The sequence below is a fragment of the Excalfactoria chinensis genome, chromosome 1, assembly GCF_039878825.1.
Source record: "Excalfactoria chinensis isolate bCotChi1 chromosome 1, bCotChi1.hap2, whole genome shotgun sequence".
NCBI lineage: Eukaryota > Metazoa > Chordata > Aves > Galliformes > Phasianidae > Excalfactoria > Excalfactoria chinensis.
In genome coordinates, this window is record NC_092825.1 from 62,039,878 (window position 1) to 62,062,502 (window position 22,625).

Sequence of the window (22,625 nt, forward strand, 5' to 3'; positions counted from 1 at the left end):
AAAAAAGTGCATGCAACTTCAACTGCAGGGACAAGATCTGAAGAACTTGCTTTCAGCAAGTACCACATCAGCATTCCCCTATTTCCATGCTTGCACCTATGCAGGGCTGGTGGTTCATGAAAGATGAGATAGTCATGTCACCTGAAGCATCCCTGGACTAATCTACCTACTGCATTCTGTGAAACTGCAAGCTTTCAGCACTGTATTTCAAGTCTTGCTGGTAGTTCCTTAAACAAGGAATGAGTTCTATGTACCTTTGGTATAAATGAAGTGGCTATTGGGAAAAACAACAACAAAAAACAACCAGTAAAAGAAACATAACTTTAATATCTATCAATTTATTGCTTCAGTTCACAGTATGTTTACTCAAACTCAGAACTGAGAAGTGCTGCAAAATTAATATGCTATTTTCTTTTATTTGCAGTCCATTTTGATTGTAAATGTGTTCAAGCCAAACCCTAGCGTTTCTGTACAGTCCTTGTTCATATGACCACTGGCAGCCCTACGGCTCTCACCTGAGCAAATACCATAGGACCAAGTTTGTAACAAGGAACCACACCATAGAAGCCAACAGAGACCTTGGACTCGGAATAAAGATGGTAAAAATGGAAAATAAGCTTATTGTAGATTTCATCTTTTTAATTTTTAAGTTATAATCAAAATGATGACACTGAAAAAAAACCTGATCAGTCCTATAGGCAAACTAGAAAAGGACGGGGAATATGAGGATGGAAGAGTCCCCCCAAATTTTGAAAACCTTTTCCCTCTATTTTGTTCAGATAAGGAGAAGAAGAGAATAGGGTGAAGCAGCTTCAAAGTCAGTGTGTCAAAGGTATTTTTTGAACCTCCAAATGTAAACCAGCTGTTGAAGTCAGGTAGACCCCTGTTGTGCTTAGAAAAAACTGGAAACTAGACAAAGTTAAGAAAAAGCCTTGTTTCCTTTTTACATACAAGTTTCTTCACTTTCTTCTGAGGTTTTTGCACCAGGAAGAGCATCTTTTTTGTTCACCATAACTGATTCTTTGTTGATTGTTTCTTCTGCATTTTTAATATCTGTCATATCTTTGCCATCTGTTTTGAAGCGTCTCATGATTAAAACACAGAGCACCATGTACAAGACACAGCACCCTGCCCGTAGTCCTGCAATGAGGCCAAGATAGACATTTCTAGGGGAAAAAAAAATAAAAAAAATTTAAAAAGAATGACAAAATACATTTATATTAATATTTGCCACTTCTGAGTGGGAATAAATAAATAAATAAATAAATAAATTAACCATCCAAAAGAATGATACCAAAATCATTTATTCCTAGCAAGGTATCTTTCCATCTTTTGGGAAATGACAAGCAGAAAACAATCAATCTCATAGTTTTCAGTCTCAGACAGGTCCTAATCTGGTCCTATGCTCCTTAAGGAAATGTCTCCTGTCTGAAGAGTTCAGCAGATGGAGGGCTTTGCCTGCTCACCCAACCTTCACCTTCACCCATCCCCAAGTGAATCTGGTGAAGTTTCTTACATGTGAGGAAGCAGAGAAATGACTGCTGAAGAAAAGTATCCTTGGTGCTATAACTATTCTACTGTTCCTTGGTCTCTCACAAACTCAAAGCACTGCAGAATTATTCAGTGCACTAGGTCTTCATTGAAGGAACTGTTTCTGGTGACATAAGGGAGTGCAGAGCAATGTCATACATCAGACTTGCAAGGCCGGGTGTGGCTCTGGGCAGCCTGGTCTGCTGGTTGGTGACCCTGCACATGGCAGGGAAGTTGAAACTAGGTGATCGTTTATGGTCCTTTTCAACCCAGGCCATTCTGTGATTCTACTGTTTTTTAAAAGTATATGGCTTATTTGATCTATCAGTGATTAGTTAAAATACATAATTTTGGTGCTTCGGTACCTACTAATCTACTTCTTAAAAAATTCTTGTGGGCAGAATGTATTGCAGTTCTTACTGGTCAAAGTTGTCTCAGAAGCCAAATTCCCAATCACTTACTGAAGACTTTAGCTTACCTGAATGCTTTTGTGTCATATATTCGGCAAGACCCAGATCCCCCACAGCTTTTTGTCCCCCATTTCAAGCAGGTCTCATCTATCAAGGCACCAAAATAAATAGGGGCTGGGAGTCCACCTGCAAAGAAAATTCTTATTATGTGATCTCATATATGCAGATCTCAGAGTTTAACATTATGGTGGAAAAAGGATAAAATTAAAAGCAGAGTTTCTGAATTATAGCTACCTAGAATGGGATGAAAAATCCTGCACTGGCTTTGAGAGCAAAAGACTTGTGAAAATTTTTAAACAGGTATCTAAAGAAGATCATATACAAGGGTGAAAGGGAGAGGGGGAGAATGTTGCTAATTCCACTTTAATGGTATTTTAGTAGAATTCTGATTTTTTCTATAAAGAAATAATATGTGTGCCCCCAGTGGCGCAGTGGTATAAGCTGCTGCTTGCGGCACTGGAGGGTCTGGGTTCGAATCCCCCCTGTGGCGCAGGGGTAGAAGTGCCGCTTCGCTACACAGGGGGCTCGAAACCCGGGAGTTGGACTCGATGATCTCTAAGGTCCCTTCCAACTCGCACGATACTATGATACTATGATACTATGATACTATGAATATAAGTAAATTTTCAGTCCCCAGTATGGAAATTAAATGTCATCATATATTAATATCTATGTACACAAATGTACCTGTTCAGTCAGTTTGCAAGTAAAAAAATGTTTAGCATGATGCCAGGGGCTCCAATTTTACTCTCAATCAAAACCAACCACCCAGCATGTGTTACTAATGGAGTACTGAAAGATTCCCATGAGATAGCTATGATGCTTTAATAATATTAGTAAGGTTTCAGTTATTATGTGATTTTGGTATGAAAACTTTTAGCAATATCGTTAGCATGAGATTGATTCCCTGCAGCATTCAGCTGAAAGATCCAAATAACTATTTGGGTGTTTCTTCGCTGGGGAGATTTCAAAAGCCAGGATATCCAAACTAACCATGCTTAGATAGATGCATCCAAAAACAAAACAAATAAGAGTACAATACGCTTTTGTTTCTTTGACTAATCCCTTCACTGCACAGAAAAAAATCTGAGGAGATAATCATAAGAAACTGCATACCAGGAAACATATAGCTACCTCTTCCAAACATTCTGAAATGTATTTTCTGCTTATGATTAAAGTTCCTCCAAATTTTCTCTCTCAGAGCAAGGAATTTGCACTGCCTAGTTTTGGTCTATCTCTTGGATTGCCTACTTGAATGACACAAGGAAATAAAGCTTTACCTAGTATTCTACCACCTAAAGTTTCGATCCCAACAGCAAAGGATTTCAGATCTGGTGAAACAGATCTAAAAAGGAAACAAAAATAACACATTGTTTTGACATTTTGAGGAGCAACAGAGTAAGACAGCTAATAGCTGATGGCACTGAAAGAGTAATGTGGATAACTTAGCAGAGCTCACTTAACACCAATTGAAAATATTCACCAAAGGTATAAATCAGATGCTGAGCCTCCTTCTGTTGATTTCAGTGGATAAACTCCCATCAAAATTGTTGGGAGTATTTACAGAAACTACTCTTAAAACAAAGAAGAGAAAATTGCAACGATTTTTGGGAGAGAATGCACAGGAAAACTGAAGTGAACTAACTAGAAGTAGTTAGTTTGTTCCATAAGTTCAGCTCCAAGAAGCTGCCTTTTCTTCTGAAGGGGCTGTGCCAAGGAGTGGTGAACAGAGAGCAGTAATGAGGTTGGGAAATGCCTGAGAGCTACATAGAGATAAAAAAAACTCACCTCTGTCTCTAGCATTTTACACAGGAACAGAGGAATTTAGTTACCTGGCTATAAAACCATTTCATTCCTACAAGTGGAGAAACAGCCTGTGTCCATCAGAGGAACTAGAAGAATTCACAAAAAGCAGCAGAATACTGAGCTGGCACAGGAGCAGGCAGGGGGCCTGCTGTGGCCAGACTGAACAGGAATTTACACTACACTTCACCAGATCATCATCTTTTCAGCAATAACCTTAATGGCTACTCATTATACACATTAGTATTCTGGAAACCTTGCCCATCCTTGTCCATAATCCAGGCAAGAGTGTCTGAACCCAGAAGTACTGCAAAAGAGTGAGCAGCTTAGGGAAGACAGTTAACTAGCCATGTGCACAGACTGCTGATGATTGCAATTCACCCATATGCATAACTGGAAAGAAAGTGTCTGCAAAAGGTACAGAACACGGTCTTTTCTTCTGAGAGCAAAATAGCATTACAACCAAAGGAATAAAAATAAAAAATTATTGCTGCTGACATTGTTCTGTTTGTAATCTGTTCATGTCTATCTTGGTATAAAATGGGAGTAGTGAGTTTCTCAGAACACACAAAACATTCTGAGCCAACAAGGCTTTACAAAGGTGAATGCTTTTCTCTGTGGTAACATGAACAGCATAGTCACCTTGGACATAGCACCACACTCATTTTGAGTTCATTGCTCTATTAAACATATCTCTGTCATTGGAAGTGAAATGTCAGCATAAGGCTTACCCACTCCTTACCAAAGTACCAACTCAGCCTTAAATTGGAATTAGGGAAAGGTACAAAGCCCCAGTGTGGTCAACTTGGTCAAATGTGGTCAGATTCCTCACAATAGGAATCAAATGGTATTTTCCTTTTTTGAATCAAATGGTAAATTCCTTTTCTCTTTCCCCAAGTTTTATGGTCAAGGTAAGGTAAAGTATTTCACCTAAACATAATCATGTATGTAGGAGTGCCTCCTAAGGCTAAAATAAATGCACATGCAGTCTGTAATGCTAAAAAATAGGGAAATGCTTTGGTACAGCTCTCTCTTTGGCACTGTCCCAAAACTGCAGATGCATTGCCGTGTCCATGCTCTTGTCCTTCCACACAGCTGCAATTGTGAAACACCTGAAAGGTGAAGATGAGAAGTCATTTAATCAGAATTCAGTAACTCAAGATGATTTTAGTAGCTAGATTTTTCACTCTCCTTAACAGGCAGACTGTTGTTTACAGTGAGAGGACCTCCCTAGTAATCTTTGCAGACTGATGGCCAAGTTCATTAGTATGCTCCAGTCGCTTTGCACTGCTCCAGAGACACAAAGCAACTGTAATTCTAGTTTCAGCCATGCCATTGCGAGGAATGATGGTGCTCTGTGTAAAGTGAAGGCAGGTAAAAGCTATAAAATTCAGATGTGAACTGTTATTTTTCTCAGGGATTCTATGAAGTACGCAAGTAAAAATAAAAAATATGTAGATATGAACACAGAAATGAATGCTAAAAATCAGGGTACCTATGCATCCAAAATAGCATTTAGTGCTGAATTGAGTGTGAGCTGTTTCATAGCTTTTGAAGTTAGCAAGAGACATGAGTTTGAAAGACAAATCCCCTGAAGTGAATGAAGCAAGAGAATATAGCTACTGATGCAACAGTATGAGTTTGAAAATACGGCCTGTCTTTTCAGTGTTGTTATATGAAGACAATTCTGCTTCTGCCAGAAGACATGGACATAGTAAAAGACCTAGTGAGAAACATAAAGCCAAATTCACAGTTATACTGCAGAAAAGAAAACTAGTTTTTAAAAAAATCAAGAAATGTAAGGAAAAAGCCTTATGTTTCATGTCGTGCCTGAGTAGCTCATTTACCTCACCAAAACTCTGTTAAAAACTTGCAACAATTCATTCTGTTTCTACTACCAAATTAAACAGTAAAACATGGACATGCAATTTCTTAATCGCAAGGCCAAAAAAACACAATGTACTGAGAAATCTAATTGTCTACACAATCATTTACTTCACATTTACCATATTCTTTCCCATCCCAGTTGATGATTTACATCCCGCAAAGCAGGCTGTCATGTACGTGATCCCATTGTCCCCACATACAGGATCCCACTGATCCACCTTGCAGCTGCAGTCAGCATTGCAACTGGCCATGAAACTGTTTTTAGGGGAGGAAAGCTGTTTAAACCTGGAGAAAAAGAGCAAGAAACAAAATAATTATATAGTAAAATTAAATATTTAAACAAAATACAAGAGAGTAGGCTGGAAAGATGATGAGAATGTGAAACAATCAATACGGACTAGTTGCACTAGTCTGAAAGAGAATAGCTACTTCCATCTCAGCTCTGACTTTGTTCAGCAGAAGCCTTGCATCTGGATCAACCCAAACTAATAGGAAGACAACTAGAACCAAGAACGTAAAAAGCAAAATACTAAGAACATGGTAGAAGGGCTTGATTTTCAGAAAGCATTAGGAGCTCACTACCCACAAATCACCTCTGCTTTGAAGAGTTTCCCCAGTTAAAGAAAAAGTTTCAACACTGTTTCTTTGCCTTTTGCCTTTTCTTTCTACCTGCCCCTCTATCCAAAACACTTTTCAAGTGGGCAACATTTATCCTAAAAGTTTTGGAAAGTAAAATATCGAGACTGGATTATGTGTTCAAGCACAGGTATCTCCACTGGACAAATATCCAACATCTTTTATGTAACTAGCCTCAGAGCTGAACTGGGTTTCAGGTTTTCCAAATACCTAGATATTCTGAACATAGACTCCACTTCAAAAACAAAACTAAACAAAACACAGGCCTGAGCTTCTGTCTGTACTGAAAATCTAGCAAGCCCTGCTGGATTCAGTTTAATCCTTTTAAATCCCTTGAAATTTGTTGGACCTGACTGAACTAACTTTAAACAGTAGGCAATTGTGGCAGGCTGCTAGAGTCAGCAAAATGCAGGATGCACAGCCATGGTCCTGGTAAGGGAGGGGAAATATTTACATGCTCACCACATTGTCCTGGCAGCATCACTTCCCACTTCCCTGATGAAAAGATGGACTGAGGCAGGTCAGCAACTCCAAGTACCTAGAGAGGCTGGTAACTAACTACCCATGCAGGCTGGCAACTGCTCATCTAGAGGACAGTGCATTCTAGAGGCATAGCTACTAGAGGGGATATTGGAAAAGCCACTTTGCACAATGTTTTTATCTCCTACTCCCTGTGTAGAAGTAGGGACAAACTTTAAATTAAAGCTTTGAAATAGAGTATAAAGATTTCAGCGGTCTATGATGAATTTAATTAGTCATCTGTTAGCATACAAGAGTATATTGGGAGGAGTGGCTGACACACTGGAAGGCTGATTCTGCCATTCAGCAAGACCTGGACAGACTGGAGAGCTGGACAGCTAGAAACCAGATGAGGTTTAACAAAAGTAAGTGCATTGTCTTGCACCTGGGAAGGAATAACTGCAAGCATCAGTAGAGGTTGGAACTTGACCAGCTGGAAAGGAGCTCTGCGGAGAAGGATCTGGGTGTCTTGGTGGACAACAAGTTGTCCATGAGCTAACAGTTTGCCCTGGTGTCCAAGAAGGCCAATAGGATCCTGGGGTGCATTAAAAGGAGCATGGCCAGCAGGTCAAGGGAGGTGATCCTCCCCCTCTACTCTGCCCTGGTCAGGCCTCACCTGGAGTATCACACCTGGGCACGCCTGGAACCCACTTCTGGGCTTTCTGGTACAAAAGAAGACAGGGATTTCCTGGAGAGAGTCCAGTAGAGGGCCACAAAGATGATAAAAAGGCCTGGAACACCTCCCCTATGAGGAAAGTCTAGGCGACCTGGGTCTGTTAGGCCTCAAGAAAAGAAGACTGAGAGGTGATCTTATTAATGTTTCCAAATATGTTGTGTGGGAGTCAAAGGGACATGGCCAACCTCTTCTCAGTGGTTTGTGGGGAACAGCCATAAACTGGAGCAAGGAAGTTCTGCACCAATACGTGAAGGAACTTCTTCACAGTAAGGGTGACGGAGCACTGGAACAGGCTGCCCAGGGAGGTGGCGGATTCTCCTTCTCTGGAGATATTCAAGACCTGCCTGGACGTCTACCTTTGCAACCTGCTGCAGGGAGACTGCTTTGCAGGGGGGTTGGACCTGATGATCTCCAAAGGTCCCTTCCAACCCCTACAATTCTGTGTCTTCTGTGTTTTCCGTACTGCCAGTATCTGGCAATAAACAATTTGGAAAAGGAATTGTCTGACTCTAATTAAATTTGAAAAACAAAATCAGATCACTCTGCACAGTGCCAGCACTAGGCATCTACCATCCTGACAAGTCTATTTCACTATCTAGGATTTTCTCATATAACCTGCAAAGGAACAATAGAGTGGTATAATCACAGCAGCTACACTGCAGCAGAAAACACACTGGTTGACACATGTGGAAGACCTAATACACTTCAGTTAGAATGAAAATACATTCTCTTAAACAGACGTATTTGTATATATATACGCAGTAAATCAGCAGCAAGGTAATGTTTTGGAACTCACCCAAATTCAATTTTTTTCCTAGATTATAAGATTTATAGTCCAGATGAGACTACAAACTCAGATTAGTTTATGAGAGCAGAGGAAGACATGTCCCATGTTCTGCATGACACAAGGAGCAACAAACACAAATCCAGGGGTATACAAACCCAGAGTAAGGCACTGTAAGACCAGCCAGCTGGAGCACCTCACAATTGCACATGAAGTACAAGAGGTTTAACAGGTATGCTACTATAAAGGAGATGCATGCAAACTTTGCCATTCCAGTTATGTGAAGTTTGAATTTCTTGATCAGATAGCCTCCTAGAAACATCCCCAGGATTGTAATGGGTAAAAGTATCACACCTGCAAATAAAAGGTAACAAAAAGGTGTTAACTGCTGCTGCTGCTTGAACAGACCTGTTTTTTTAGAAGAAATATGTAGTATTAGTACTTTCTAAAATATCAGAGACCTTTTCTGGACAGATCGTTTCAGGTTCTAAGAATTTTTATAACCTTTAAATAATTTAGTTTACTTCTTCATTTTCATTCAAGTCCTGTTAAGGCTCAATTTTTTTTTTTTTCTCCTCAGCATTTCCTACCTTTTAATTACATTGTCATTTGCATGCATACTGAAGCAAGAATACCAAAACAGGTGTCTATTAGAAACTTGAGTAAATGAGAGAAGTGTCTTAGCTTATGGGCATTTCTTCATCTAAAGCAACATACTTTCTAACAGTTGGGAGGGGGGGGGGGGGGGAACAACACACACACACACACAAAAGAAAGAAAACTCTGTCTCATTTTGCTTTGGGTTCCATTTTGTTTCAAGAGTGAATAATGCGAATTATCTAAAGATTTGCATTTAGATCTAATCAATTCAGCACTTCACAAACTCCAGTCCTGATACTCACATGCAAAATATAGAGCTTTTGCAAGGTTTAATTGTGAGAGGTTTGTTTATGTAATCCAAAAATGATAGGAAAAAGGAAGTTCTTCCTACTTTTGTATCTGACCAACAGTGAAGGAAACTGCCTTCAAATTAAAGTAATGGAATACAAATTCTGCAGTGTCTTCAAATACCCTGATCTTATTGCCAGATTATAAAACCATATTAATTCATCACTGTAAGATTAATATCACTTCAGCACTGGTTTTTGTTTTGTTTTGTTTTAAAAAGACTACAAAGAACTTATTTTTGAGGAAACCAGCAAACAGAGAAAGAACTTTGAGCTGAAAGAAGTGACTTCGTATTTTACTTTTCAGTTTCTCATTGCATATAAAATCTGCATTTGTCATCAAAACTGGAGAATACTTATAGTAGAGCTTTATTCTGTAAAGGAAAATCAAACATGTCATTAGATATTTTCTCAGTTTTGGTCTTTTAGTTCTTACTTCGTTGTAGTTTGTGTGGGATTTTTTTGTTCACAAACACAGACATAATCCCAATCTCAGTCTTTTAAAAAAGCTTCAGCCAAAAACATCCATCCAGTGCTAATAACCCTCTAGTTGTCTAAATTAGGTAGACTGGGAAAATGAACATCATTATTTAACTAAACTAAATTAAAAACTAATTAATATCAGTTTTAATAAATGGTGGAAAAATAATAAATCTCTACATTTTTTAATATATATATATATATATTACCAAAAACTTCACAGAAGATCATCATAGAAAAGGATAAAAAGAAAACCTCCTTTCCAAAACTTGAATTTAAAATAAGGACATGTACCTACCAACTAGAAAGATGGCTTTTGCTACTGATACATTAAATTGCTGCTCCATAAACTTTGTCTCATATGTTATTAGTCCAACAAGAGAATTATACTGCAGAATGGTGAGGAAGACATACACCAGGAAAACTGGATTTCCAAACAATTTCTTCAAAGTTGGTAGGAAATCTGCAATGGAGAGGTACATGCTGTACACCCTGCTAAACACAAAGAGTTGTTTTGGCATCCTTTAGACTGTAAAACTAAGCTTGATTTAATTAATGTCTGTACTGTAGGACATAATTCTTTCGCAATCAAAACATACAATGGTTCAAGTGAGAGTTTCCCTTTGCCAGCACTCAACCTACAGAGCTATTACTGCATGACACATCAAGGCCTAATGATACAGTGGATGCTGGATTGAGCAAGAGAAATCCTAGATTATAGAATCACATGATCCTTAGAGTTGGAAGGTACCTTCAAAGGTCATCTAGTCCAACTCCCCTGCAATGAACTGTAACATCTACAGCTAGATCAGGTTGTTCTTGAATTTCTCCAGGGACGGTACTTCCACCATATTTCTGGGCAACCTGTTCTAGCACTTTACCAACCTTATGGTAAAAAGCTTCTTCCTTATATCCAGCTTAAATTTCCCATATTTTAGTATGAAGTCATTTACCCTTATCATAACAGATCCTGCTAAAGAGTCTGTCCTCTTCTTTCTTATGGTCCCCAGCAAAGAAATCATGCTAACAGGTTGGTAGCTGGGTTGTCCTTTCTACCCTTTCTACCCTTCTTAAAAATGGGTGTAACATGACTTTTCATAAATCATTGAGAGAAGCTTGGTGACTGCATCAGCCAGTTCCCTCAGGACTCTGGGATGTGCCTCATCACACCCATTATCTTGTATATGACAGCATACAGCACTAAAACTTGCAACAGTGTAGAGGACAGTGCCCCGAGAAGAGCCTTAAGACTTGATTACATACAAATTGAAAATTTTGGTGCCTAAGGGCAGGAGTTTGACAAACCACAAACAAGCCCTGCAAACAGTCGATATTCAGAAAAAGGGGGGAGTACATGGCCCAAGCAAAGGCTAGAACATTTCCTGAGATCCTTGACTGGAGCACTCGTACCAATAACATTAAGACAGTGAAGACAAAAACCTGCACTGAGCTTATAGTCTATCAACTGCAAATCAAATTTAAAAGTACTTCACCAGGCAATGTCCTGCCCGTCGCTTACACATGCATGCATCCAATTAAAGCCACAGGGGACTAAGTACAGCCATGAGTAGTTTGGTCTTGATCTGGCATGTACTAAATTAACTCAGCATCACTGAGGTCATACATAGAAACCATGAATTCAGTGAAATTCCTCCAACTGTAGTACTAACACCTTTAGAATCATAGAATACTTAAGGATAATCTCTAAGATTATCTATTCTAACCATCCACTTACTGCCAATATTGCCTGCTAAACAATGTCCCTAAGTACTATATCTACCCTTTCCTCAAACACCTACAGGGATGGTGGCTCCACCATTTCCTTGGACAGCCTGTTCGAATTCCTAACCATTCTTTTTTTTAAGATATTTTCCATAATATGTAACCTGAACTTCCCCTGGCACAACTCAAGACTACTACCTCCCATCTTATCACTGACACCTGGGAGAAGAGACCAACCCTACCTCAACACAACATCATATAGGGGAGCTGTAGAGAGCAATAAGGCCACCTTTGAGCCTCTTCTCTAGACTGAACAATCTCAGTTTCTTCAGCCACTCCCCTTAAGACTTGTGTTCCAGACCCTTCATCAACTTTGTTGCCTTTCTCTGGAAATAGGTCAGGGTCTCCTCATCTTTCTTGTAGTGAGGTGCCCAAGATTGAACATAGTACTCAAGGTATGGCTGCACCAGAGCTGGCTGTGTTGCAGGGGAATGACCATCTCCCTGGTCCTGATGGATACACTATTTCTGATTCAAGCCAGGATGGTATTGGCCTTCTTGTTACCTCACCACACTGCTGGCTTACATTCAGCAGAGCATCAACCAACACCCCTAAATGTTCTTCCTCCACACAACTTTCCAGCCACTCTTTCTTACCATGGGAATGTTGTGACTAAAGTGCAGGATGCAATACTTAGTCTTGTTGAAGCTCATCCCATTGGCCTCCATTCACTGATCCAGCCTGTCCAGGTCCCTCTGTAGGGCCCTTCCATCCTCAGACAGATCAACATCTTCTCCCAGCTTGGTAACATCTGCAAACTTACTGAGGGTGCACTCAACTCCCCTCATCCAAATCACCAATAAAGATATCAAACAGGGCCAGTTCCAGTACTGACCCCTGGGGAACACCACTTGTGACCAGTCACCACCACTGTGGGCCTGGCCTGCCAGCCATTTCTTTACCCAACAAAGTGTGTACTTGTTCAAGCCTCAAGCTGCCAGCTTCCCCAGGAGAATACTATGGGAGAGACAATGTCAAAAGCTTTGCTGAAGTCTCATAGACTATGTCAACAGCCATTCCCAGTCAGGTCACCTGGTCATAGAAGGAGATGATGCTGATCAGGCAGGACCTGCCTTTTATGAATCCATGCTGGCTGGGCCTGACCACCTGGTTATCCTCCTTTGTTTCCCTCCCATATGTTGGCCACAGGTAAACAACAACCTGCTAGCTCATAAATGACAGATAGGTTGTTTTTCACTTTGTCATTCTTATATCTGTATGATAGCTATGCTCAAAGCAACAGTATGAGCTTCTTCTAGCTGTCTGATGTAAGAACAGATTTCATCTGTGACTGAAACATATCTTTAGCAATTAATATTATTAATAATTAATATTGCAATAACATAACAATTGAGAGAAGTCATTCTTGTCCACCATTTGCATTACAAAAATTTGCATTTTGCGGAGGTTTTGCAAACTTATGCTTAGCGCAAAATGGACCCCTGAGAGAGAATTCACATGCAGACATTTGGGCAATAATCTTTCACCTTTTACCGCCTCAGAGAACTTTAACTGTGGCTGAGCTGGGGGGTCTGTTTTACAGTGATCTCCTTGAACAGGCAGATGACTGATTTTCTTTGGATTCTCATCCTCTCCTTCTTTTGTTAAGGAGTAAGGCAGAAAAAAGAAAGGCAATGAAGCAATGAAGTTCACTGCTCCACAGATGAGCAATCCAAGCCACCAGGCGCCAACCCATCGAGTATCCTTGGGATTTATGTTAATAGCATCTGTAAAGTGTGGGAAGACAGGAAAAAAGAGATTAAATATTATGCAGATAATTAAACTGTTTATACACATCCTTTTATACGCTATTTAAAAACAAAGTCATTTGTGTTATACACAAAGAACATGAGGAACTGGAATGTAGCTTGTATCAAATCAGTTTCAGACAGACATTAGACATGCCAATATCTTCATCTAAACACATGGTGGCATTTTTTTGCTTCACTCTATGTGCTTGTGCAAGTACAGATGTTTTGAGTACTTTCTGTGGGACAAGTGACAGCAATAGGGACCCTCACATTCAAAAGAGAACCTCCTTTTCTCAGTCTCCTTCTGTTTCCTCCTTCTTCCATTCCCAAGCTTAATAGCTTTCCTTGAAGTTCCTCAAATTTTCACCAGGATTAGGGACTTGAAAGTGATTTAGAAAAAGAAATGAGTTTTCATATTAATTTCTATTCTGTGTTTTTTAGGAGAACATACTTTTTGCCATCAAAAATGTAAGCACTGTTTTCCTAGCGCAGAGAGCATTTGCCCATTTGTTCTCAGTTGTGCAACAAGAGTGCTCCAAGGGCTTTAACAAGCCTATAAAGAGGCCCAAAATGTTTCTACAGTGGGGGTAAGGGGCTTAAAGTAAGGGCTATTCCAGTCACACTGCAGTTCTTTATATATTAAAATGGAAATAACATGAGTTTTTGAATAGAAAATCTCTCCAAAGAGCTCCCCTTTTTGAAGCAGTAAGCTGGGAACATGCTTCCTAGCACACGGGTTCCTGCATACATCTAATGCACCACCTCACCATTTCTTACCGATATCCACAATGCCAATATCTACCCAGAGGCTGGCACAGAAAGATCCAAGCAGGAAGCCCAGAGTTGGCCCAAACATTCCTGAGGACCTCACCAGTCCTGCAACAGAAAAGAACAGTGTAGGAGAGTGAGGAGAACACTTGGCAAAAACAAAGAGAGAAGAGAGGCAAAAGAGGCAGGCACAGGTTGTGAGGGGACAACTCACTGTAAAATGCTAAGTGGCAGGTAGGAAAATAAACTGTTAGTGGCCAAACCCACAAGCTGCATTGAAGAAGCAGGCAAGGTGAGGGTTGTAGAAGAAACAGGAAGAAAGAGAACATCACACTTATCCCTATTCCTCTCTAATTTCAGATTTTCATTGTGGCATCATTCAATTTATGACTTTTAATGAATGAACATGCAACTCTAGGCCTGCCAGAGGTATCATAAGCATATTCGCAACTACATTTGCAATCTGCATGACGTTCTTTCATTGCAGAATTCAAGACTTTTTCCTGTTCTCTTTGTTCTGGTCCTTGGCTTAATTTTAAATAACAGTAGTTGCTCTGATTATGTGTGTACAAGGCACTAATTTTTGCAGTTGGGAGTCACATTTGCATGGGAGGGATGCTACAAGTGTATGAGCATGGGATTAGGCACAGGACCCTGAGAAAATTTTCATCAGGCAACACAACAAGGAAATATCAGCATTTCAACAAAATTCATTAGGCATCATCTTTGTTGATTCATGAAGCACCAGAATGAACAAATCAGCTAGCAGCTGTGTTAATAGGTGCTTATGCAGCTCTATAAATATCACAAAATCTAGTGATCAGGCCATGACCTCTTTAAAATCAGCTTTCAGTGTTGCTGCTGGCCTCACTGGGGCTCCCATTTCCCCCTCTGCCTCTGCTTATCACAGGGTCAGAAGAAGACTGTTGCACCTAGAAGCAACTGAATCATCTGCAAAGGTTAGCACACACCTATGAAGCTGGGTTTGTATTTTGCAGATACAGTATATGAGTAATCTGGGATATGGCCACCAAGGCATTCAGGAGAAGATAAAAACGTCCTCAAAACAATTTATGCATAGGTCCTCACCACTTATTTTGATCAGTTGAAGATTACCTAGCTATGAGGTGGTAATGGTTTCAAAAAACAGTCAGTTATTCAGATTTCTGAGTTCTAGAGTAGCATTGCCACCTGGGAGATGTTTGGAGTTTCAGAAGGCTTAATCTTATTCTGAAAAAAAAAGGAACTCTTGACCTGCTTGTTAGCTCTTGCCCATGGTTGGCAACATGCCTTGTAAATCCTAATGTTTTCTACTGCAGAGACTTTTCTCCTGTTTTGCAAACTCTCTTCTGAATGCAGTGATTGCTCAGCTTGTGATGGAGGACTTGGATAATAAACTCTTAGTATATAATTTAACTGTACAATATTTCCTCTTTGCTTCATTGCTCCAATTGCAAACTGTTTTCATTTACATCTCTCATTTAACTTCACTGGACGATCTTGCCTTTTAGATTAAATTCTGGTGCAAACAAAGTTACTGACTTCAGTAGAAAAAAGAATATGAGAGCAGAAGCCTGGAGTTAGCTCTTTAGGTTTATCCACTAGTCTAAGCCAGATCTTACTATTCAGAAGTATTTAAGCTATCTCCAACATTCAAAAACTCAGTGACAAATTTCTAAAATAAACAGATTAAAAAACCAGTACATCCATACCAATGGTCTGGCCAGGTGTTGTGCAGTGTAAGCGTATTTCATTAAGATACTATAAGCTAACAGGTAAACTAAGAGGTGTATATGCAGTAATTCTGCATAAGTATGAAGCTTTTAGATTATTTACACTCTTGCATAATCTTTAAATTCAAGAAGAACTTCACTAAGTTAATATGCTTGTACTATGATAACACAAAGCCAAATTAGTTCACTGAGATATTCTCCTATCACAGTTTTGTATTTACCCTTTATAATTAATAAACAGACTAAATAAACTGTAAATCACTCAGACATATCAGTTAGTCATTCCCTGTATATTTAAACAGCTTAGTCAAGTCCTTCTATTAATGAGTAATATAACCAGCTTTAAAATTTGTAGCATATACTTAGCCTCATATATAATTTTATTGAAATCATAGACTCAACAGATACAGGCTTATATACTAGTTCTCAACTCACTGATGAAATTTCCTTCAGTCAAACCTTCTGTGTCAGTGAGAAATCAATGAAATAACTTGACTATATTTTTAGCTTGAACACCTCTACTACCCTTGATTAATTATATTAACATTGAGTTTCAAATAAACTCAAAATTAATTTATAAAAATGGCTTTTGAATCTTTAGTGGTATAGGCCAGATCTTATCTTCATACATATATATTGGCAAGTCTATAGACCTAAACAGAAGCGAAATATCAAAAAATCATAAAATACTTGAATAAATTAGATGCGTATTGTGTGGGCGTATTTATGAAGCAACCTCTCCATCAGAGCAGTTGTCCTAAAAGATCACACCACCAAAAGTGATGCTCTGAATAAAGTAAACCAATTTTACTGCCACAGCCTCCTTGGGTAACCTCTCCCTCTCAAAACATCTGCAGTGGCCTAACCCAGTAGTACTTCTCACTGAGCTCTTCCTGAAACTGTCTTGTTATCTCTATGACTGGTCCAGCTTCACCAAGCTTATTTCAGGCCACAGTTTTGTGCTCCCTCCATCACATGCAAATACCAAGGTATTAAATCAATTTGGCAATAAATAAATTAGGTCGGGTGTAAGTAGTTCTGTCTTGAGCAATAAATTATCTTTCATCAAAACAACAACAAAATGTTCATTAGAAGGAACCTGTTACAACACCCTCTCAAAGGTTTTATTTTTTCCTCGGGTAACTAGTGACTATTAAAGGCTTTCATTAGGAAAACTCCTTGTCAGTTTTAAAAAGTCAAATAAAAACTTCTGAAACACATGCTTTCATTACTGTGATGAAAGATAATTCATCACTAGGAAGAATTTACTTTCTGAGCTGTGGTGCTGAAAATTATGTGCTAGCGAAGGAAGGCATGATTTCACTTTGGAGAAAAGAGTATTTGACTGTGTTTCTTTTCATCACAGACAAAATTAGTACACGTAGCAGCAGCCACTCAAGGAAAGCAAAAGGACAGTTTGATAAATATTCTGCAAAGATAAAGATGAGATCACTTTTTCACTGCTTCTTTGTCTCTACAGCACGAATTATCCAGCACACATCAGAAAGATAGATTTTCTTTGTAAGAGCTTTTTTTTTTTTTTTTTTTTTTTGCTGAAAATGTTAGAGAAAAGAATACTGAGCATAAAAATAATTCATGCATATATTACCTATGTAAAATGCTGAGTTTTCCTCTTTAGAAAAATCATCAATGTATGAAACCCCCAGTGGCATAACTGGTGCTTCCCCAATTCCACGTAAAAGGTTCCCCACCAACACGAAGAGCCAAAGATAGGAATTCGATGTTTTTTCACATCCTGCAGGCCATAAATATTTACATTTCTGTGAGCATAATTCTGAAAGTACATTATTGCAACAGAAAGATAACATCACTATGTTTTTCATATTCACATGCATTCATAATTGTGTGGGTTTGTATATGTCATGATTTCTAGTAAGGGATTTGCTATTACATTTTTTAATTAAAAATAAATAAATAAATAAATTGTAGTGGGGACAAGTACAGGAAGGGAATTAAAAAAAAAAAAAAAAAAAGAGGGGACATAAAATGGGGAATCCAACACCAGAGCTTTAGCTTACCTGAATTTTTCATTGTGCTGGGTGTTTCTGTAGCATCTGATACTGGATGGCCCTCAGAGGATGCAGGGGAGCAAGCTGATACACTTGTAGATGAGTTGTCCACAGTAACAGCTATCCTTTCATAATTATAACTGGAAAACAACTGTGTAAAATACAACTGACATATCAAAGACTATGTTTTGCAGAAAGCATGTATAAGCCTTGTGTTCATGGGGTTCCTGCCACACAGAGGCAGAGTGGAGGGGCCGCCCACTTCTAGCACTTTCACTGAAAATAGAAAGGGTATCTATCTTAGCACCTTTTTCAGAATACTGTGACCATTCTAATACCAGTATTAAGTTAAAGAGCTTCTTCCTGGGCTTAAACGATCATTCTTCTTCCTGAAGGACAGTCAGAGTCTGTTCACATCAGTCTACTGTTTCCATACTGGCACCTGGGTTTCTTACCTATGTGACAGATGGGTAACATAGAGATATCTGTGTTTGTTTAAAACTAGCAGGTTCAGGATGTAATACTGACCAGTCTTTGTTTATAAAGAGATTAATGCAGGCCTCAAAACCAATGTGCAAGTTTGTATTTAAGTAGTCTCTACTAGAGGAAATTAATTAAATTGAAACCAGCTTGAGTATATTCACGCTGCACTGGGATAAATGAGGAGTTGATATTCTATCTGGCTGTGCAATTGAGTTCTAAGCTTTAATATTTTGACAGATGACAGCTAGGTCTCCATGGCCATCGTGTTTTGCTCAGTGTTGTGGAGAATGGGCAGTCTTCAGAGTTTGATTACAGGTTTGGGTTAAATCAGAAATTTCCTTTGATCTGGTTCTGGCCCATGCTATCCCTTGCAGTGCAGCTTCCTGGCTACTTCACAGAGTAGTGACTGTGTCTTCTTTCCGAACAATGCTCCCAAGATACAATTCTTTTCATGACCTCCTTATAACAGATAAGGGTCTTGGAGCTAAAGAACATATATATTAAAAGCACAGGAAAATGATTTTATTTGAGGGACAGAGAAGCTATATTTTCAACCACTATTCTCAGAGGATGCTGAAGGATTAGAGGTATGAACTGGTTTTGATAGCTGTGTAAGTACAACTGCTTAGATCTGAAAGGGTATTTAGATATTTAATCTCCCTGAATTCAGCGGAGAATAATGAACACCTTCATAATTTCAAAAAGCTTAGCATGAAGAGCTGTCATGGAGGAAGAAACAAACCTCTTCCACTAAGATCTCACCACAATACACTAACGCATCTGGAAGAAACCACAATTCTCAGCTCAGATGTGTGATTAGCAAACCCTTTATATGGTTGAGGTGAATTCATACACAATATGAAAACTCTCCATATTTACCGTCCCATTAGGAACTGAGGCATCACTGACAAAAACGCTCCTAATGACATGATGAGACATCCAACAGCAATTACTTTCGGTCGATGAACTCTTGGACCAAGATAGCTCACCAGTACCATTACCATTAAGTTACCTGCATCGTCAGGAGAGATCATCAGTAATATTATGAGAGGAAAAAAAAAAGGATTTGTAGGGTTAAGATATATTAAGAAGTACTATTTTTACATTTTCAAAAAGAGTACACATACCTAACTCAAAGCTGCCATCAATAATGCCAAATATTGATGATGAGATTTCAAATCTCCTTTCAATTTGACTGGACATGCTCTTCATGTAGCTTCCAGAAAATCCTTTTGCAAAAAAGGAAAAAGCTAGAGCTCCAAGAAATATCTGAAGAGAGAAAATAATAGAGTTTAGAAAACAATACATTTTTCTTCATGGCTGAATTCCTCAGCAGCAGAAAAATCAAGTGCATTGCTTTTTAATTTTGCATGGAAAAGTCCTTGCCATTTTTTTTTTTTTTTTAATTAAAACAGAAGATTTTACTTTCATCTTCAGGGCTGCTTGAAAACCCTCTTCAACTGCAATGAAAATAAAAGTTGACATGCACCTTCTATGTTTTTACCACATACTCTTTTAGGCATTTCCTTCCTTAGGGAAAACTTACAGCAAAAAGCTGTTTATTATTGGTATTGTGATTGTGGAATGTTTTAATTAGCCGTACTTCTCCTATTCTGAAAAATATGTACAAAACGATGCATAAGTAGCTACTAAGTTTTGCTTATAGCACACATTTAATTGATTTGCTAGTAAAACATGACCTTATCTTTTAACTGTTGAAAACATTTATTGATTTCTATATGCCTGGAATCATAGAATCCTTAGAGTTGTAAGGGACTTTTAAAGCTCATCTAGTCCACCTTCCATGCAATAAATGGGTACACACAGCTAGATCAGGTTGCCCAGGGCTTTATCCAGCCTTGCCTTGAAAGTCTCCAGGGACAGGGCATCAACCACATTTCTAGGCAACATGTTACAGTGCCTCGCCACCCTCACTGTTAAAAACTTCTTGTATCCAACCTGAATCTACCCACATTAAGCTTGAAGCCATTTTCCCTTGTTCCATCACCACAGACCCTGTTAAAGAGTCTGTCCCCTTGTTTCCTGTAGCTCCCCTTTGAATAAGGAAAGGCTGCTATCATGTCGCCTCGCAGCCTTCTCTTCTCCAGGCTGAACAGCCACAGTATTTTCAGCCTGTCCTCATAGGAAAGGTATTCCATCCCTGGGATCACTTTTGTGGCCCTCCTCCGTATGTGCTCCAAAAGTTCTGTGTCTCTCCTGTACTGAGGAATCACATTATAGAGCATTGTTTCCAAATCATGTAGTATAAAACATTACTGTACTGAATTTATTGAACTTTGGTAATATCAGTATTCTAAAGAAAATACATAGTGAGGGTTCCTTTCCATACCTTTAGTTTTGAACAGTTATGGCACATAACCTTGGCAGTAACCTCAGCACTATTGCTGTCCTGGAAAGGTGGCTTGTCCTGAAGTTTGCCAGTGGTGATTATCTTGTCCATGGTTTTCCTCCTGTAGATCCGATCTCTTGTTCTTCCTGTTTGGAAAAATATCACTATGATACCTTGGACACTGACACCTTAGATATTCCAGTCTAATTCCTCTAGGAACTTATCAGAGCTCTCCTCCTGCATGTCCTGGAGGCCAGCTGAGCCCTGAGTGGGCAAACTAAGGGCTTTTAGACTCTGTGGGCTGCAGGGCCATGGCAGTTTTCCTGGAGCCGGCCTACAAAAATTACTTCTCTGGTGTGTGCAGTTTTCCCAGATGAGACATCGAGGAGTAGTTTGGACTCCATGAGAAAATCCACAGATGCCCAGAAAAGTAACAATTCTCCGCCAAAATTACTCCTACTTATAACGAATAGGCACTAACTGATAGCAAATAATAGGCACTATTGTCTGATACAGAGATATAAAGCCTCAGGAGCATTCTTGTTTCAATTTTGCAGCTTTCAATTCTAAATCCTAATCCAGTAGGATCCACCAATTTGACTGATTTCCTGATTGATCCTGACTGATATTTGACCAATATGACTGATTTCCACAGTCATTTGACTGTAGATATCAAACACGTAAATTTCAGAATGATCCACATTATATGAAAGGAGGGATCATTGATATGAAAGATGATCTTAGCTTGCAAATCAAGAAGCACTGAAAAAAAAAAAAAAAAGGTTTTATATAATTTACGTAGGGTGAATTCAGCCTTAATTCAATTGTTAGAGGGTGATAGCTGAAAGACAAGGTTCTCTATACCAAACACATTCTTTATTGACTTATATTTTGCTGATGATTAACTTTGTGAAATACCTGCCTCCATTAAATAAACAACATTTAAATCAGTGACGTGGTTTTATTTTCACAATATTTGATGTCATACTGCCAGCTAGTAATCTACTTTAAGCAAATCTTAAACTGCATAAACACATCTTCTCTTATGCCTAATGAAAGAACAGTTTCCATGCCCACTCAAGAAAAACTTGAACTTTGGCAAAAGAGTGAATCATTGACACTAGCATTGTTTAAAATTAAATGAGGCCAGAAGAATGATAGAAATAGCTGTTTTAAAATAACAATTAATTGTAATGAAGAATTTTATTACAAAGGGATAAAGCAACCTGCAGTCCACCAAGTTTATCCTTTTAAAAAGTCTAATTTGCAGAGTTCCTTTGTTGCACTTTATGTAATCTCTTTCAAGCCTAGTGACTCCAAGATGTACACAAATCCTAGTTTGTCTGCAGTGCATTGGTGCTTAGCAATTAAGCAAGCAAACAAACAGAAGAAGGAAATGAGAGAGAGGAGACACAGCAAGAGAGACAGAGAGAGGGAGAGGCAGAGAGAGAACTTACTGTGTGTCACTTCTGCGTCAGGCTGTTTCTTTCCTGCGCCCTAGGGCTCTCAGGCTGGAAGCCAGTGCAACGTCACAGCAAAAGCGCTGCCTACTCAGAGGAATGGAGCCCTCCAACACATTTTTTTTAAACCTTGGATTTCCTTCTTAAGGTGATTGCAAAATTTTCCTGCAGCTTTGCAAAAGAAAGCAGGTTTCTCGTGCTACCATTCCTTTGGCAGCCTACCCGCCTGCATGCTAGTCGTGCCAGCCTCTACCAGGAGGAACAACTGGTTTTCTCACTTTTTATTTATTTATTTATTTATTTTAATTTAAAAGCCTAAACAATAACTCTGCTGAAGCACCTCTCCAAAGGTGACTCTCTACCACCATGGAATGGCTCAGCTCATACAGAGCTGCTCTGAGAAGGCAGGCTGTTTCTTGCAACCTCAGGGACATGCAGCTATTGGTGCTTTTGAGAGATACTGTGATTAATTAGCTCTTCAAGAGGACATGATTTGTAGATTTACATCAGACAGCTTTTGGTATGGGCCCTTGATT

At 39.1% G+C, this 22,625-nt stretch overlaps 1 protein-coding gene across 1 annotated transcript; it reads right to left on the reverse strand.

The window, feature by feature from the left end:
- Nucleotides 1-320: 320 nt before the first annotated feature.
- LOC140250177 (solute carrier organic anion transporter family member 1C1-like) lies at nt 321-22,197 on the reverse strand. The gene is made up of 15 exons (XM_072332702.1): nt 22,087-22,197; nt 20,630-20,775; nt 19,407-19,548; nt 19,159-19,291; nt 17,806-17,936; nt 17,376-17,522; nt 14,043-14,141; nt 13,002-13,241; nt 10,031-10,195; nt 8,464-8,659; nt 5,810-5,975; nt 4,734-4,915; nt 3,281-3,345; nt 2,009-2,126; nt 321-1,166 (listed from the first exon to the last, which is right to left on the reverse strand). The coding sequence occupies exons 2-15, from the start codon at nt 20,738-20,740 to the stop codon at nt 944-946; spliced, it is 2,118 nt and encodes a 705-aa protein (XP_072188803.1). The 5' UTR covers nt 20,741-20,775; nt 22,087-22,197; the 3' UTR covers nt 321-943.
- Nucleotides 22,198-22,625: the final 428 nt, after the last annotated feature.

Bases quoted from the DNA above. Each gene is read 5' to 3' on its own strand.
- LOC140250177 (XM_072332702.1), bottom strand. From the start codon at position 20,740: ATGGACAAGATAATCACCACTGGCAAACTTCAGGACAAGCCACCTTTC. The intron at 5,976-8,463 runs GTTTGTATACCC...CTTTTTCTCCAG, and splicing joins CTTACAGTGCCTTACTCTGG to GTTTAAACAGCTTTCCTCCC. The intron at 2,127-3,280 runs GTAAAGCTTTAT...TTTTCTTTGCAG, and splicing joins TTTAGGTGGTAGAATACTAG to GTGGACTCCCAGCCCCTATT.